This window comes from Coregonus clupeaformis, chromosome 1 (genome assembly GCF_020615455.1).
Source record: "Coregonus clupeaformis isolate EN_2021a chromosome 1, ASM2061545v1, whole genome shotgun sequence".
NCBI lineage: Eukaryota > Metazoa > Chordata > Actinopteri > Salmoniformes > Salmonidae > Coregonus > Coregonus clupeaformis.
In genome coordinates this window covers 99,199,005-99,219,104 of record NC_059192.1, presented here as the reverse complement: position 1 = coordinate 99,219,104, position 20,100 = coordinate 99,199,005, and the positions used below count along the sequence as shown (strand labels likewise).

At 40.6% G+C, this 20,100-nt stretch overlaps 1 protein-coding gene across 5 annotated transcripts in view; it reads left to right on the top strand.

The window, feature by feature from the left end:
* Positions 1–8,380: 8,380 nt before the first annotated feature.
* The window catches only part of LOC121560707 (SLAM family member 5), a 38,835-nt gene continuing 27,115 nt past the window's right edge, over positions 8,381–20,100 (top strand). For all 5 annotated transcript variants that reach the window (XM_041873631.2, XM_041873629.2, XM_041873626.2 and 2 more), the window contains exon 1: positions 8,381–8,548. In XM_041873631.2, the coding sequence (XP_041729565.1) occupies positions 8,479–8,548 (70 nt within the window). In that variant the 5' untranslated portion in view covers positions 8,381–8,478. The remainder of the gene's footprint in view (positions 8,549–20,100) is intronic.

Here is a 20,100-nt window from a genome sequence, read left to right as displayed (position 1 = left end):
GACTGACTGAGTGGGTGTCAACTGTCACTATTTATTGGCTATGTTGTTCACAGTGATGTCTCTCCATGATAATTTTCTTCTATCTTAAATATAACACTGCATTTATTTTCTTATTTTTGAAGAAACTTTCAAAGTTCTTGACATTTTCCGGATTGACTAACCATGTCTTAAAGTAATGATGGACTGTTATTTCTCTTTGCTTATTTGAGCTGTTCTTGCCATAATATGGACTTGGTATTTTACCAAATAGTGCTATCTTCTGTATACCACCCCTACCTTGTCACAACACAACTGATTGGCTCAAACGCATTAAGAAGGAAAGAAATTCCACAAATTAACTTGACACAAGGCACACCTGTTCATTGAAATGCATTCCAGGTGACTACCTCATGAAGCTGGTTGAAAGAATGCCAAGAGTGTGCAAAGCTGTCATCAAGGCAAAGGGTGGCTACTTTGAAGAATTGCAAATATAAAATATATTTTGATTTAGCACTTTTTTGGTTACTACATGATTCCATATGTGTTATTTCATAGTTTTGATGTCTTCACTATTATTGTACAATGTAAAAATAAAGAAAAACCCTGGAATGAGTAGGTGTGTCCAAACGTTTTACTGGTACTGTATATGTATATATATATTACTGTAAATATTGATCACATTACTTGTGTATGATCATATATTTTGATACATTGAATGTTAATATTGTGAACCTATGTTATATATTTTTTACCACCTGGGATATGGATGCCTGATGGAGACCTAAGTGTTGAAACGTTGTAATAAATAAATATCACCTGGGAGCATGCGCAGCAGTGAGTGGCGTTTTCCTTTCTGTTAATGCAGGGTAATCATGAGACTTACATTGAATAAGAGGTCAAAAGGTTGGCTTTTTAGCATTCATTGCCATGGTTGTCAATTGTACTGCAGAAATGGTCACAGAAAATAGAGGTTGTGGTGGCAGCGGCAGAGAAGTACTTGGGATTGTGAGGATTTATTGCAGAACAGCTGCAGTGGGTGTAGAGTGGTAGTGATATGTCCTCTCAGATAGTTGGTCTGGAGTAGGACTAGATAGGGTTAAATAGTGGAATGGGTGGTGTCGTTTTTAGAGAGGGCTAATAGTTGTCAGGGCAATTTTCCTCTTTATTTTTCCTAATTTTGTATTATCGTAGAAAATAATATAATGTAGGTAGGTGGTGAATGGCCTCACACACCAGTACAGTAGGTGGCGGTGTATGCACCTAAAAATTGGATGCGACCCACCAACCAAATCCCGAAGAAGAAGAAGAAGAAGCTGAAGAAGAAGAAGAAGAAATCCCACATTCTTGCAGGTCAACCTCCCAGTGGAGGCTCCACAAAGGAGGAACAGGAGGACTTTTTCATAAAAATAAAAATATCATAAAAATAAAAATAGTGAAACATTAAAAAAGTTATCCTTTATAGAAAAAACTATACTAAATATACAGAATTTTTATTCCAGACTCTGACATTGCTTGTTCTGATATTTCTTAATTTCTTTCTTTTTATTTTTGGGATTTGTGTGTATTGTTATAATTAGGGGGTACTTATATAGTCATGTTACACTATATGCACAAGTGGGTAACCTGTACAAGTGTGAGGTGTGAAATGGGAATGTGTTTTGTTGCATATCCCACTCCCCTCAGAGAGTGGGGGTCACGGCAAGGGATCAGCCAATATTGATGGCGACCCTGGAGCAATTACAGTAACTTGCCTTGCTCAAGGGCAGAATTACAGATTTTTCCCTTCGCTCCAAACCACCAGGCTACCGACAGTATTGCTCTTTTGGAGCTAGAAACATAAGCATTTCACTGCACCTGCGATAACATCTGCAAAATATGTGTACGCAACCAATAAAATTTGATTTGATTCGATTTTGGATTAGGTGCACTACTTTCCATGGTTTCATTACAAAACCATGCAGTTTTTAGACTTTCTACTTTTACAGTGTAGTGTCACACTGCAGCCATCCCTAATCTTTGCTAAGACTCCACTATGGGGAAGAGACAAATAAAGCTCTTACCATATCCTCAAAAGTTCAAACTCTATACAATTAACACTACTTTATTTGGCATTAGCCCTACTCTGAATCCCACATTTTAACACTTTCAATTAATCTAGTCTGAACAGGTTTTTGGTGCTTATCACCTTGGCCGTGTGGTTCATGATATTAGTCAGAGATGGTGTATTTCTCCATGCCTCTGTTTTCTTTCATCTCTGTTTCTCTACAGCCCCACCACATCCTGTCTAGCTTAGAGACAGAGACCCTAACTACACGTCTCCATAAAGAGAAATAAACATCATTCATCATACCCCTTGTATCTTCAAATTATCTTATGAGCATTTAATCCAAGTAAGATGCTATTGGTGAGCTTGTGGTTGTGTATGTCACAGCAAGTAGAAGATAGTGTTAAACCTGAACACATCTCAAACACCCAGAACCCGTCTCTCTTGCCCTCCTGTCTGTGCATGGCAACCACACTTTCCAGTTCCGGCTAAGCCTGGCAAATCATTATTACCACACGATTCAAGCACTTTAAAATGTTTTCCAATGGTTCATGCATTTTTGAACGATCATGATTGTGTCTCCATTTAGCAACATTTCCTACTGCACTCTGTATTAACTTACTGATGGAGCTCTCTCTCTCTCTCTCTCTCTCTCTCATTGTATGTCTGTCTTTGTTGAATGCACTTATTGTAAGTCACTCTTGATAAGAGTGTCTGCTAAATGTGGGTGCAGGGGACTGAGAGCATGGTTTGTGGTGTCAGCTCTCTTGCTTGAGAGAAGCTGTGCAGAGATAGAGGAAGGTACCACTTCTCCCTATAAGGAGAATGAGAGCGACTGACCCATGTAGGCTACTGACCTCAGAGAGAACAAATAAGCGATAACCACACGCTGACATAGATGGCGATAGAGAAGCGTATATGCACACACACATGCACTAACACACACACACAGACAATATGGGGGTGTTGTGGTGGTTGATGGAATCCATGTATGTTGACACGTTCATTTTGATACATGTATTTGTGTAGTTTTACTTGAGCTAAAGCAACCACAAGGCTCCCACTCACTCTCTGCTTGTGGGTGTTGTTTTGAGACTAACTTCAGGGCCTTATTCAAAGAACCTTGCAGAGTGATGTACAGATGGTGTCTGTACAATATGTTCTATACAGCATATTTCTATCAGGACCACACCATGGTCATAGAACAAGACATGCCACCCTGATCTGATAGAGGCAACATCCGTAATAACTTTCAAATGCAGTGCTATTTACTCCACCACAGTATTGAAAGATGTAGCAGCTGCATTTTATATAGCATTTTCTTTTGAACTGCATTTATTTGTCTTGACACATGAACTACCATACTCTCTAATGGACATAAACATTCAGTAACCTTCAATGTAAATGTACATAATATCCTGTCCTGATACCCTGGCCTTCAGGCAGTTTTCCTTTCTATCTATTGCATCATACTTCATAGGCTGTTTGAAAATATGATGCAATAGATAAGCAGCAGGTGATGGCTTTATCAATCTGTCATCTAGAGCCGGGTTTCCCAAACTCAGGTTCATGTTTTGGTTTCTTCCCTAGCACTACACAGCTCATCATCAAGCTTGAATTATTTTAATCAGCTGTGTAGTGCCTGGGCAAAAAACAAAACCTGCACCCTGGGGGTTATGTGGGACCGAGTTTGGGGAACCCTGATCTAGAGATACACCGGAATAACCTATTCAAGTGTCAAAACACCTTGATATCCTATTCAATGTAAGTATATGAGATCAACCACAACAACCTACTGAATTTTGTGAAGTGAAGTGTCTTTATGAAATAAAAAATTACACATTTTGGGATGTACCTTTCTTTACAACAGTTATTTCTACAGTATGGCAAGTAATACAGCTAATCAATAATACACAATGCTACTTTTACTGTATTGCAACATACAGCAAGTTAACTTATGAAGGGAATTAGAGAGACCAGTACAGTTATATGCAAAATGATGTTGATGGTACATTCAGCACTGTATGTCTGATTGTGGCCAAGGTAACTGATTCATTTAAACGTTAAAGCAGTTGATGAGCTCTTTGCCAAGGGACATTTCAACCCACCACACAGCTTGTTTATTCTACCCACCCCTACCAAGTAAAATCTTCTAGGTTTCACCTGGCTGAGTTAGCCGACGCAACACACCCACACAGATCTCTGCTTACCCCACACAGGCCCCCAACCCTCCCACAATCTGGCTGCTCCTCCCAAACGTATTCCTGAGGTACCTTTTCTTTGTTCAGTCACCTGCAGCCCAGCCTCAAATCAGGGAGATTACAAAGACTCTTCCAAGCAGCGTTGTGTTGCTAGCCCATTGGTTTAAAATTTCAACCAACCTACTTTCTCTCACTAACTTTGCTCTCTGCTTTTCAAAGGATTGATTGGTCATCCACCATTCAAAGATTCTCTGGAGATTATGAAGTGAGAGAATGAATGCACACAGAATCGGTTAGACAGATACAGCTCTTTTTGAGGGACACATACAGGATAAGTGAACTGTGTTACAGTAAATGTATCTTATCTTTGTTGCCATCTCCCTATGGTGAAGAACACTGCAAAGATTATTGGGAACACCACCAAGGCTGATGCTGGGATAACACGATAGTATCTTCCTCCATGCCTCGCGTCTTTGTTGTGGAGTTGTGTGGGGGGGAAACAAATACAGTACATGACATACAGTGTCTTTAGAACCCAAGCTTGAATCAAACCCTAGTGCATTCGGAAAGTCAGACCCCTTGACTTTTTCTACATTTTGTTACGTTACATCCTTATTCTAAAATTGATGAAATCGTTTTTTTTCCCTCATCAATCTACACACAATTCAAACCCTTTACTCAGTACTTTGTTCAATTACCTTTGGCAGCAATTACAGCCTTGAGTCTTCTTGGGTATGACGCTATAAGCTTGGCACACCTGTATTTGGGGAGTTTCTCCCATTCTTTTCTGAGGAGTGGCTTCCGTCTAGCCACTACCATAAAGGCCTGATTGGTGGAGTGCTGCAGAGATGGTTGTCCTTCTGGAAGGTTCTCCCATCTCCACAGAGGAACTCTGGAGCTCTGTCCGAGCGACCATCAGGTTCTTGGTCACCTCCCTGACTAAGGCCCTTCTCCCCCGATTGCTCAGTTTGGTCGGGTGGCCAGCTCTAGGAAGAGTCTGGGTGGGTCCAGACTTTTTCCATTTAAGAATGATGGAGGCCACTGTGTTCTTGGGGACCTTCAATGCTGAAGACATTTTTTGATACCCTTCCCCAGATCTGTGCCATGACACAATCCTGTCTCGGAGCTCTACGGACAATTCCTGCGACCACATGGCTTGTTTTTTGTTCTGACATGCACTATCAACTGTGGGACCTTTATATAGACAGTGCCTTTCCAAATCATGTCCAATCAATTGAAATTACCACAGGTGTACTCCAATCAAGTTGTAGAAACATCTCAAGGATGATCAATGGAAACAGGATGCACCTGAGCTCAATTTCGAGTCTCATAACAATGGGTCTGAATACCGTAAATAAGGTATTTATTTTTTATTTATTTTTATCTAAAAACCTGTTTTCACTTTGTCATTATGGGGTATTGGGTGTAGATTGATTTTTACATTGATTTTACATTATTTTGTCCTGAACGTATTTAGACTTGCAATAACAAAGGGGTTGAATACTTATTGACTTAAGACATTTCAGCTTTAAATGTTTAATTAATTTGTAAAAATGTCTAAAAACATTCCACTTTGACATTATGGGGTGTTGTGTGTAGGCCAGTGACACAAAATCTCAATTTAATCCATTTTAGAATAAGGCTGAAACATAACAAAATGTGGAAAAAGTGAAGGGGTCTGAATACTTTCCGAAGGCACTGTATATACATTTCCTTCAGAAAGTATTCACACCCCTTGACTTTTTCCACATTTTGTTGTGTTACAGCCTGAATTTAAAATTGATTAAATTGAGATTTTGTGTCACTGGCCTACACACAACACCCCATAATGTCAAAGTGGAATGTTTTTAGACATTTTTACAAATTAATTAAACATTTAAAGCTGAAATGTCTTAAGTCAATAAGTATTCAACCCCTTTGTTATTGCAAGTCTAAATACGTTCAGGACAAAATAATGTGCTTAACAAGTCACATAATAAGTTGCAATAATGTGCAATTATAGTGTTTAACATGATTTTTGAATGACTACCTCATCTCTGTACCCCACACATACAATTATCTGTAAGGTCCCTCAGTCGAGCAGTGAATTTCAAACACAGATTCAACCACAAAGACCAGGGAGGTTTTGTAATGTCTCACAAAGAAGGCCACCTATTGGTAGATGGGTCAAAATATAAAAAACTAACATTTAATATATCCCTTTGAGCATGTTGAAGTTATTAATTACACTTTGGATGGTGTATCAATACACCCAGTCACTGCAAAGATACAGACATCCTTCTTAACTCAGTTGCCAGAGAGGAAGGAAACCACTCAGGGATTTCACCATGAGGCCAATGGTGACTTTAAAACAGTTACAGAGTTTAATGGCTGTGATAGGAAAAAACTGAGGATGGATCAACAACATTGGAGTTAATCCACAATACTAAAATAAATAACAGAGTGAAAAGAAGGAAGCCATTACAAAATAAATAAAAACATTTCAAAACATGCATCCTGTTACAATAAGGCACTAAAGTAAAACAAAAAATGTGGCAAATTAACTTTATGTCCTGAATGCAAGGCGTTGTTTGAGGCAAATCCAACACAATACATCACTGAGTACCACTTTTCATATTTTCAAGCATGATGGTGGCTACCTCATGTCATGGTTATGCTTGTCATCGGCAAGGTCTTGGGGGTTTTTTAGGATAAAAATAAATGGAATAGAGCTAAGCACAGGCAAAATCTGATTCTGTCTGATTTCCAACAGAATGGGAGACAAACTCACCTTTCAGCAGGACAATAACCTAAAACAAAAAGCCAAATATACACTGGAGTTGCTTACCAAGACAACATGTTCCTGAGTGGCCTAGCTACAGTTTTGACTTAAATCAGCTTGAAAATATATGGCAAGACTTGAAAAAGGCTGACTAGCAATGATCAACAACAAATTTGACAGAGCTTGAAGAAGAAGAATAATGTGCAAATATTGTACAATCCAGGTGTGCGAAGCTCTAAGAGACTTACCCAGAAAGACACAGCTGTAACCACTGCCAAAGATGCTTCTACAAAGTATTGACTCAGGGGTGTGAATATATAAATGAGATATTTCTGTATTTCATTTTCAACAAATATGTAAATAAATAAAAATTTACATATTTTCCCTTTGTTATTCTGGGGTATTGTGTGTAGATGGGTGAGACATATTTATTTTTTAAATCCATTTGAAATTTAGGCTGTAACACAACAAAATGTGGAATAAGTCAACGGGTATAAATACTTTCTGAAGGCACTGTGTGTACAAAACACTAGGAACACCTTCCTAATATTGAGTTGCACCCGCTTTTGCCCTCAGAACAGCCTCAATTCACTGGGGCATGGACTCTACAAGGTGTCGAAAGTATTCCACAGGGATACTGGCCCATGTGGACTTCATTGCTTCCCACAGTTGTGTCAAGTTGGTTGGATGTCCTTTGGGTGGTGGACCATTCTTGATACACACAGGGAAACTGGTTAGTGTGAAAAACCTAGCTGCATTGTAGTTCTTGACACACTCAAACCAGTGTGCCTGGCACCTACTGCCATACCCTGTTCAAAGGCACTTAAATATTTTGTCTTACCCAATCACCCTCTGAATAACACACATACACAATCCATGTCTCAAGGCTTAAAAATCCTGTCTTGTCTCCTCCCCTTCATCTACACTGATTGAAGTGGATTTAACAGGTGACCATGACATCAATAAGGGATTATAGCTTTCACCTGGATTCACCTGGTCAGTCTATGTCATGGAAAGAGCAGGTTTTCCTAATGTTTTGTACACTCAGTGTATATATCTCACATAATAGAACATAGAAGGCTACCATACAAGATGATGCAAACTGCAAACAGTTCACAGTTCACGGCCCCGTGTAGCTCAGTTGGTAGAGCATGGCGCTTGCAGTGCCAGGGTTGTGGGTTCGTCTCCCACGGGGGGCCAGTATGAAAATGTATGCACTCACTAACTGTAAGTCGCTCTTGATAAGAGTGTCTGCTAAATGACTAAAAATACAGTGAAATTCTCAAATTTCTCCACTAGAAGGAAGTCTTTAACAACCTACAGTACACTCTGGTTCATCACTACACAACAAATCTACTAACTGCAACAGAACTACTAACAGAATCAGTGTAATGATACACCACAGAGGGCAGCTGGTCTGGTTGAGTCTATTCTCTCTATAACTTTCCCGTTCTTCGCAGTGCACACCACTGAACAGCTCAAGCCTTAGAGCAATGAACCATTTGTTCGGATGGAGAAGGATTGCCACACTGATGTTCATGCTGCTATATTTTGTCATTGATGGTATGTTTATTTTGTTGTTACTGATTTGCTGCACTAACTAAAAGTCTGTGTGGGAGATGATAGGTAAGTAGCCTAAACATTATCTATTTTTGCATGTTTGCTGTGTCTCCTGACAAGGGAGCCGAGACTAGCAGTCGTAGTGCGTGGAGCACAGACCGAATACGACTTTCCCTAACTGCATTCCCAACCCCCTCTCCCCCCAGTGTGTAGCCAATCACTAAGACTCATTTTAAAATAACATTCCTCTCATATCCTCCTGTATCCTGTCATTAGACAAAAAATTACAGTAAGGGTTAGATAATGACAGAGTGTAGATTCTAAAACAGAGCTCTTTCATGCGAAGAAAGAGGCGTAGGCTATAAAAGTTTGCAATATATACAGCAACTACAGAGAATGCCAATACTTTGATTCATATATTAACTTATGTGAAAGATTAATAATATTTTGGAAACAACAGGCTGACAACCTTTTATAATTATCTGAGACAAACTGTATCAAGTAATTTGAAACTCATTTGCCTTTCTATTTGCATTTTTGCAAACTGACAGAGCTTACAGGCTCATTGTGTTTAGGCTCACAGTGCCTAAACACTATGGATGTGGTAAAACATGCACCTTTATGGTGTTGGGACTTGGGAATTCCCTCAACCATGTTGAATCATTGAAGGACAATGGACATGGCTTCATCCCCAAAATGAAGAAATCCTTTCATGGATATCAATATCTAAAAGTCATTAGGTAAAATGAACATTCAAACTCAGTGGTATTTAAGCTACATTCGAATGGGACGTTAGATTGTTCCCCTATAATCAGGAAATGTTGGTGGTTTCCTGTGATTATGTGTCACTGGTCAGCCCATCACAAGTGTGATGTTCCTCTGGTAATGCTGCTCTGTGTCTCAATATTAATTTCATCGTGTGGGACAACAAAGCTGGGTTTTTTAGCGTGTAAGTGTCTCGCTTGAACGTCTTAACTGAGAATGAAGACATTCAAGAGCAATGATACTGTCATGGTTCATGTGGGGTCAAATGACATTATGAAGGGCAGCTCAGAACAGCTGAATATGGATTTTAAAGAACTGATTGGGTTTCTACTTGACACCAACAAACGCCCCATAATATCTGGCCCTCTGCCCTCCCTAAATCGTGGCATGAACGGTTCAGCAGACTTTTAGCCCTCCATAACTGGCTACGAGACTATTGCATCTCTGTGGGTGTAACATTTATTGACAATTTTGATACCTTCTGGAAAGAAAGCTCGTATTATAAGGAGGATGGGATCCACCTAAATCATTTGGGTTCCTGGATCCTTTCACAGCATTAGAAGGCACGTTGAGACAATTACTTCTCAATGACTCAAGTCCAGCTCATTTAATCCCTACCACTGTGTCGCTGAGTTGTCATAATGCTTCAGCAAATGTACATCATCCTAGGGGCAATAGAAGACACAATGAAATTACCTAATTTATGTCCCTCTTACTGCCCGGAATGCCTCTGCTGATCTTACAGCTATTGTATGCAGTAATCATATGCTTATGAACCAGAGTAATACTGTTAGCACTGAGGTGGTGTGCCCTAGTAGGAAGTCCACTGTGTGCAGCTCACCCTGCACTAATAAAAATAACCTGAGTATGTCTACCTCTGCTAAGCTTCCCAGTAAAACAAGAAAAATAATCAAGCATCCCAGAAAAGGTTTAAAAATAGCCCACGTTAACATATGTACCTTAAGAAACAAGGTCCATGAAATCAATAATTTGTTAGTAACAGATGACGTTCATATTCTGACAATCTCTGAAACTCACTTAGATAATACATTTGATGATACAGTGGTAGCAATACAAGGTTATAACATTTACAGAAAATACAGAAATGCCAACGGGGGCGATGTTGCAGTGTATATTCAGAACTACATTCCTGTAAAGCTTAGAGAGGATCTCATGTTAAATACTGTTGAAGTAATATGGCTACAGGTTCACCTGCCTCACCTAAAGCCCATTCTGGTGGGAAGCTTCTATAGACCACCAAGTGCTAACAGTCAGTATCTGGATAACATGTGTGAAATGCTTGATAATGTACAGTATGTGATATCAATAGAGAAGTATACTTTCTGGGTGATTTAAATACTGACTGGCTTTCATCAGGCTGCCTACTCTTGAGAAAGCTTCAAACTGTAACTAGTGCCAGCAACCTGGTTCAGGTTATCAATCAACCTACCAGGGTAGTTACAAACAGTACAGGAATGAAATCATCAACATGTATTGATCATATCTTTACTAATGCAAAAAATAAATAATTGAAAGCAGTATCCAGATCCATCGGATGTAGTGATCACAATATAGTAGCCATATCTACGAAAACCAAAGTTTGAAAGGCTGGGCCTTATATTGTGTACAATAGGTCCTATAATATGTTTTGTAGTGATTCCTATGTTGTTAATGTGAATAATTTTTGTTTGTCCGTGGTGTGTAATGACGAGCAACCAGACGCTGCACTTGACACATTTATGAAAATGCTTATCCCATTTACTAATAAGCGTGCACCCATTACGAAAATGACTGTAAAAATTATTAAATCCCCATGGATTGATGAGGAATTGAAAAATTGTATGGTTGCTGGCATGTCATGCCTAAATTTGCTAATGAGCAAATGAGATGGCAAATAGGTCTGGCTGTACAACCGATTGGCAAACATACTGCAAATTGAGAAATCATGTGACTAAACTGAATAAAAAGAAGAAGAAACTACAATATGAAACAAAGACAAATGACATAAAGAATGATAGTAAAAAGCTTTGGAGCACCTTAAATACAATTTTGGCCAAAAAGGCAAACTCTGCTCCATCATTCATTGAATCAGATGGCTCATTCATCACAAAACCAACTGATATTGCCAACTACTTTAATTATTTTTTCATTGGCAAGATTAGCAAATGTAGGCATGACATGCCAGCAACAAGCGCTGACACTACATATCCAAGTATATCTGACCAAATTATGAAAGACAAGCATTGTAATTTTGAATTCCATAAAGTAAGTGTGAAAGAGGTGAAACATTTTATTATTGTCGATCAACAATGACAAGCCACCGGGGTCTGACAACTTGGATGGAAAATTACTGAGGATAATAGCGGACGATATTGCCACTCCTATTAGCCAAATATTAAATTTAAGCCTACTAGAAAGTGTGTGCCCTCAGGCCTGGAGGGAAGCAAAAGTTATTCCCCTGCCTAAGAATAGTAAAGCCCCCTTAACTGACTCAAATAACCAGCCTGTTATCAACCCTTAGTCAACTTTGACCAGATAAAATGCTATTTTACAGTAAACAAATTGACAACAGACTTTCAGCACGCTTACAGGTAAGGACATTCATCAAGCACAGCACTTACACAAATAACTGATGATTGGCTGAGAGAAATTGATGATAAAAAGATTGTGGGGGCTGTTTTGTTAGACCTTAATGCGGCTTTTGACATTATCGATCACAGTCTGTTGCTGGAAAACTGATGTGTTATGGCTTTACACCCCCTGCTATATTGTGGATAAAGAGTTACCTGTCTAACAGGACACAGAGGGTGTTCTTTAATGGAAGCCTCTCTAACAAAATCCAGGTAGAATCAGGAATTCCCCAGGGCAGCTGTCTAGGCCCCTTACTTTTTTCAATCTTTACTAATGACATGCCACTGGCTTTGAGTAAAGCCAGTGTGTCTATGTATGCGGATGACTCAACAGTATACACGTCAGCTACCACAGCGACTGAAATGACAGCAACACTTAGCTGCAGTTAGTTTCAGAATGGGCGGCAAGGAATAAGTTAGCACTAAATATTTCAAAAACTAAAATCATTGTATTTGGGACAAATCATTCACTAAACCTCAACTAAATCTTGTAATGATTAATTTGGAAATTGAGCAAGTTGAGGAGACTAAATTGCTTGGAGTAACCCTGGATTGTAAACTGTCATAGTCAAAACATGTTGATACAACAGTAGCTAGGATGGAGAGAAGTCTGTCTATAATAAAGCGCTGCTCTGCATTCTTAACAGCACTATCAACAAGGAAGGTCCTACAGGCCTTAGTTTTGTCGCACCTGGACTACTGTTCAGTTGTGTGGTCAGGTGCCACAAAGAGGGACTTAGGAAAATTGCAATTGGCTCAGAACAGGGCAGCACGGCTGGCCCTTGGATGTACACAGAGAGCTAACATTAATAATATGCAAGTCAATCTCTCTTGGCTCAAAGTGGAGGAGAGATTGACTTCATCACTACGTGTATTTGTGAGCGGTATTGACATGTTGAATGCACCGAGCTGTCTGTTTGAATTACTGGGGCACAGCTCGAACACCGATGCATACCCCACAAAAAAATGCCAACAGAGGTCTCTTCACAGTCCCCAAGTCCAGAACAGACTATGGGAGGCGCACATAACTACATAGAGCCATGACTACATGAAACTCTATTCCACATCAAGTAACTCATGCCAGCAGCAAAATTAGATAAAAAATATACAGATAAAAATGCACCTTATCGAACAGGGGGGACTGTGAAGCAACACAAACATAGACACATGCATACAAACACAAGATACCATAAGCATTATACACACATGTACACATGGATTTTGTGTTAACGATATGTGGTAGAGGCCTGAGGGCACACACTTAATATGATGTGAAATCTGTTATGAATGTAATGTAATGTTTTTAAAATGTATAACTGCCTTAATTTTGCTGGACCCCAAGAAGAGGATCTGCTACCTTGGCAGCAGTTAATGGGGATCCATAATAAATACAAATACAAATAAGAGCTACACTAAATAACCAAAAGTATGTGGACACCTGCTCGTCAAACATTTCCTTCCAAAATCATGGGCATTAATATGGAGTTGGTCCCCCCTTTGCCGCTATAACAGCCTCCACTATTGTGGGAAGGCTTTCCACTAGATGTTGGAATATTTCTGCGGGGACTTACAGTGGGGAAAAATAGTATTTAGTCAGCCACCAATTGTGCAAGTTCTCCCACTTAAAAAGATGAGAGAGGCCTGTAATTTTCATCATAGGTACACGTCAACTATAACAGACAAATTGAGGAAAAAAAATCCAGAAAATCACATTGTAGGATTTTTAATGAATTTATTTGCAAATTATGGTGGAAAATAAATATTTGGTCACCTACAAACAAGCAAGATTTCTGGCTCTCACAGACCTGTAACTTCTTCTTTAAGAGGCTCCTCTGTCCTCCACTCGTTACCTGTATTAATGGGACCTGTTTGAACTTGTTATCAGTATAAAAGACACCTGTCCACAACCTCAAACAGTCACACTCCAAACTCCACTATGGCCAAGACCAAAGAGCTGTCAAAGGACACCAGAAACAAAATTGTAGACCTGCACCAGGCTGGGAAGACTGAATCTGCAATAGGTAAGCAGCTTGGTTTGAAGAAATCAACTGTGGGAGCAATTATTAGGAAATGGAAGACATACAAGACCACAGATAATCTCCCTCGATCTGGGGCTCCGTGCAAGATCTCACCCGTGGGGTCAAAATGATCACAAGAACGGTGAGCAAAAATCCCAGAACCACACGGGGGGACCTAGTGAATGACCTGCAGAGAGCTGGGACCAAAGTAACAAAGCCTACCATCAGTAACACACTACGCCGCCAGGGACTCAAATCCTGCAGTGCCAGACGTGTCCCCCTGCTTAAGCCAGTACATGTCCAGGCCCGTCTGAAGTTTGCTAGAGTGCATTTGGATGATCCAGAAGAGGATTGGGAGAATGTCATATGGTCAGATGAAACCAAAATAGAACTTTTTTGGTAAAAACTCAACTCGTCGTGTTTGGAGGACAAAGAATGCTGAGTTGCATCCAAAGAACACCATACCTACAGTGAAGCATGGGGGTGGAAACATCATGCTTTGGGGCTGTTTTTCTGCAAAGGGACCAGGACGACTGATCCGTGTAAAGGAAAGAATGAATGGGGCCATGTATTGTGAGATTTTGAGTGAAAACCTCCTTCCATCAGCAAGGGCATTGAAGATGAAACGTGGCTGGGTCTTTCAGCATGACAATGATCCCAAACACACCACCCGGGCAACGAAGGAGTGGCTTCGTAAGAAGCATTTCAAGGTCCTGGAGTGGCCTAGCCAGTCTCCAGATCTCAACCCCATGAAAATCTTTGGAGGGAGTTGAAAGTCCGTGTTGCCCAGCGACAGCCCCAAAACATCACTGCTCTAGAGGAGATCTGCATGTAGGAATGGGCCAAAATACCAGCAAGAGTGTGTGAAAACCTTGTGAAGACTTACAGAAAACGTTTGACCTGTGTCATTGCCAACAAAGGGTATATAACAAAGTATTGAGAAACTTTTGTTATTGACAAAATACTTATTTTCCACCATAATTTGCAAATAAATTCATAAAAAATCCTACAATGTGATTTTCTGGATTTTTTTTTCTCAATTTGTCTGTCATAGTTGACGTGTACCTATGATGACAGTTACAGGCCTCTCTCATCTTTTTAAGTGGGAGAACTTGCACAATTGGTGGCTGATTAAATCGTTTTTTTCCCCACTGTACATTTTAGAAAGATAACTCAATCTGAATATTTATAAACATTTACATTTCAAAGCTAAGGCATTGAAAAGTGATGAAAGTTTTCACAATAACTGAAAGTGTACCCACGTTTTTTGTTTGATGTTATCTGTAATGAAAATTAGTGTCCCAATTAGTTTAATATTGATGTATACATTGTAACATTAGACTAAATACTGCCTATATGTAGCTGTTGTAAGATTAAACATAGCCAACAGTGATAGGTGTCAAAAGGTTATTTTTGCAGATTGTGTAAAACGCCCCCGTCAAAGGACTCCAATTCTGAAAAGGTCAAGCTTGACAACATTCAGCTGTTTTCGTGATATGTATTATCTTACCATTTCTTTCCTTTTTGCTTACTTAGCAGTTCTATCAACATTTAGCAACTAAGCTAGCAACATTAGAAAGTCCATTAGCTATATTTCAGAGGTAAAAAGTTGGATATTAAATGAGGTGTGGTCTGTCGCGCAGTCGAATTTTACAATATACAGCGTGTCCCACAAAATGTGTATGTATATAAAGTTTTTTGAAAACTCTCAAAACCTAACCTATCTTACAAAAATTGCAATGAAAATCGGTGGTCAGCTAGCTAGAAGGGTGTCTTTAGTCGCAAAACTTACCGTTATTTTTCCAGTCCATTTAAATGTTGAACTCGAGGTGATTTAGTCCTCCAACCGCTAGAGAGTGTCCGAAGTTAGGGGGTGTCCGATGTTGGGGGAAAATTAGCTACATTTGCACACACTGTATATAGATTTTCTATTGTGTTATTGACTGTACGTTTTGTTTATTCCATATGTAACTCTGTATTGTTGTTGTTTTTATCGCACTGCTTTGTTTTATCTTGGCCAGGTCGCAGTTGTAAATGAGAACTTGTTAATAATAAACAACTATTAAAGTTGTGAAAAAAGATCTGGACCTATTTTACCAGCCTACACTCTTAGACAAAAGGGTTCCAAAAGGGTTCTGCGGCTGTCCTCGTACGAGACCCTTTTTGGTTCCAGGTAGAACTCTTTGGGGTTCCATGTAGAGCCCTCTGTGGAAAGGGTTCTACTGTACATGGAACCCAAAAGGGTTCTACCTGGAACCAAAAGGGGTTCTTCAAAGGGTTCTCCTATGGGGACAGCCGAAGAACCCTTTTTGGTTCTAGATAGCACATTGTACTGATTTTGTATTTTTATTTTTAACCTTTATTTTATCAGGTAGTCATACTGAGACCAAGGTCTCTTTTACAGATGAGCCAGGAATTACATAAATTACAGAAAATACACACATTAAAACATTAATACAAAGTGCAAGCTGAAAGAAAAACACAGTCATAAAAAAAAAAGACATTCATCAGTAAAAAGGTCCTCAATCAGCATTCTGAATTGGCCTAGAGGCACCAAAACATAACATTTCAGAAAATGTTGAAGATTGTTCCACAAATAAGGTGCAAAAAAGCTAAAAGCTGATTTACCTGACTCAGTAGAGACCAAAGGAATTTCCAGGGTTAGCCATCCCTTAGACCGGGTTTGGTAACTCATATGTCTAAAGTTTAGTAATGATGTTAGGTACAGTGGAACCTTTTGTAAAAGGGGTTTGTAAATGAAAACATAGCAATGTGTCAACATATGTGACATCAAAGAGGGCCAACCAACTTTCTGGTATAGAATGCAGTGATGAGTGCTAAAACTGTCACCCTTAATAAAGCATAGTGCGCTATGATAAACTGCATCTAATGGCTTTAATGAAGTAGCAGCTGCATTCAAATAGATGATGTCGCCATAGTCTAGGACCGATAGGAACGTCGACTGAATAATCTGCTTTCTCCGATAGGCAGGACCTATTTCTATAGAAGAAGACCAATTTTATTCTTGGTTTACATTTTAGTCATTTAGCAGACACTCTTATCCAGAGCAACTAGGGTTAAGTGCCTTGCTCAAGGGCACATTGACAGATTTTTCACCTAGTCGGCTTGGGGATTAGAACCAGCGACCTTTCGGTTACTGGCACAACGCTCTTAACCACTAAGCTACCTGCCGCCCTTAATGAACTCGTCAATATGCTTTTTAAAAGACAGCTTTTCATCTATCCAGATGCCCAGATACTTGCAAGCAGGGACACGATCAATATGGACACCATCCAAAGTACATATGCTTAAATCATCTGAGTTCTTTTTATGCACTCTAGAGGACAACATATACTTAGTTTTATCTGCAGGTCAATAAAGTTTTTCTGTAATTCAATTAAGGCTGACTGTAGTAACGATAGAGCCTGGTCAACCGTGGGGGCAATAACATACACAAAAGTTTCATCGGCATTCAAGTGCAGGTTACAATTTTTTACAGACAAGTTGATTTTGTTAATGTATACATTAAAAAGTACAGGACCCAAAATCGACCCCTGCGGGACACCTTTCGTAATATCCAGGAAAGCTGATTTAACACCATCAGTAGATACACATTGAGTTCTATCAGTCAAGTAATTTTTAAAACATTTACATGCAGCCTGGTCTAGGTCAATTGAGGAAAGCCTCTGAATTAGCAGTGGGTGATCAACTGTGTCGAAAGCCTTTGACAGGTCAATAAGGAGGGCAGCTCAATGTTGCCTTTTAGCGACACAATGAACCACATCATTTATACATTTCAAAGACAAGAAAGATCTTAGCTGAGAATTAATCAAGGATTCTAATATTTTAGCTAGGCGAGAAAGTTTAGAAGTAGGGCGATAATTATTTAGATCACAAGGGCCACCACTTTTTTTTTACATCAATCTTAAGCAAGGCATCTAGCACATCAAATCAAATCAAATCAAATCAAATTTTATTGGTCACATGCGCCGAATACAACAGGTGCAGACATTACAGTGAAATGCTTACTTACAGCCCTTAACCAACAGTGCATTTATTTTAAACAAAAAAGTAAGAATAAAACAACAACAAAAAAGTGTTGAGAAAAAAAGAGCAGAAGTAAAAATAAAGTGACAGTAGGGAGGCTATATATACAATAGAATAAAGTGACAGTAGGGAGGCTATATATACAGGGGGGTACCGTTGCATAGTCAATGTGCGGGGGGCACCGGCTAGTTGAGGTAGTTGAGGTAATATGTACATGTGGGTAGAGTTAAAGTGACTATGCATAAATACTTAACAGAGTAGCAGCAGCGTAAAAAGTATGGGGTGGGGGGGCAGTGCAAATAGTCCGGGTAGCCATGATTAGCTGTTCAGGAGTCTTATGGCTTGGGGGTAGAAGCTGTTGAGAAGTCTTTTGGACCTAGACTTGGCACTCCGGTACCGCTTGCCGTGCGGTAGCAGAGAGAACAGTCTATGACTAGGGTGACTGGAGTCTTTGACAATTTTGAGGGCCTTCCTCTGACACCGCCTGGTATAGAGGTCCTGGATGGCAGGGAGCTTTGCCCCTGTGATGTACTGGGCCGTACGCACTACCCTCTGTAGTGCCTTGCGGTCAGAGGCCAAGCAGTTGCCATACCAGGCGGTGATGCAACCAGTCAGGATGCTCTCGATGGTGCAGCTGTAGAATTTTTTTGAGGATCTGAGGACCCATGCCAAATCTTTTTAGTCTCCTGAGGGGGAATAGGCTTTGTCGTGCCCTCTTCACGACTGTCTTGGTGTGTTTGGACCATGATAGTTCGTTGGTGATGTGGACACCAAGGAACTTGAAGCTCTCAACCTGTTCCACTACAGCCCCGTCGATGAGAATGGGGGCGTGCTCAGTCCTCTTTTTTTTCCTGTAGTCCACAATCATCTCCTTTGTCTTGGTCACGTTGAGGGAGAGGTTGTTGTCCTGGCACCACACGGCCAGATCTCTGACCTCCTCCCTATAGGCTGTCTCATCGTTGTCGGTGATCAGGCCTACCACTGTTGTGTCGTCGGCAAACTTAATGATGGTGTTGGAGTCGTGCCTGGCCATGCAGTCATGGGTGAACAGAGAGTACAGGAGGGGGACTGAGCACGCACCCCTGAGGGGCCCCCGTGTTGAGGATCAGTGTGGCAGATGTGTTGTTACCTACCCTTACCACCTGGGGGCGGCCCGTCAGGAAGTCCAGGATCCAGTTGCAGAGGGAGGTGTTTAGTCCCAGGATCCTTAGCTTAGTGATGAGCTTTGAGGGCACTATGGTGTTGAATGCTGAGCTGTAGTCAATGAATAGCATTCTCACGTAGGTGTTCCTCTTGTCCAGGTGGGAAAGGGCAGTGTGGAGTGCGATAGAGATTGCATCATCTGTGGATCTGTTGGGGCGGTATGCAAATTGGAGTGGGTCTAGGGTTTCTGGGATTATGCTGTTGATGTGAGCCATGACCAGTCTTTCAAAGCACTTCATGGCTACAGACGTCAGTGCCACGGGTTGGTAGTCATTTAGGCAGGTTATCTTAGAGTTCTTGGGCACGGGGACTATGGTGGTCTGCTTGAAACATGTTGGTATTACAGACTCAGTCAGGGACATGTTGAAAATGTCAGTGAAGACACTTGCCAGTTGGTCAGCACATGCTCGGAGTACACGTCCTGGTAATCCGTCTGGCCCTGCGGCCTTGTGAATGTTGACCTGCTTAAAAGTCTTACTCACATCGGCTACGGAGAGCGTGATCACATAGTCGTCCGGAACAGCTGGTGCTCTCATGCATGCTTCAGTGTTGCTTGCCTCGAAGCGAGCATAGAAGTGGTTTAGCTCGTCTGGTAGGCTTGTGTCACTGGGCAGCTCGCGGCTGTGCTTCCCTTTGTAGTCTGTAATAGTTTTCAAGCCCTGCCACATCCGACGAGCGTCAGAGCCAGTGTAGTATGATTCAATCTTAGACCTGTATTGACTCTTTGCCTGTTTGATGGTTCGTCGGAGGTCATAGCGGGATTTCTTATAAGCGTCCGGGTTAGAGTCCCGTTCCTTGAAAGCGGCAGCTCTACCCTTTAGCTCAGTGCGGATGTTTCCTGTAATCCATGGCTTCTGGTTGGGGTATGTACGTACGGTCACTGTGGGGACGA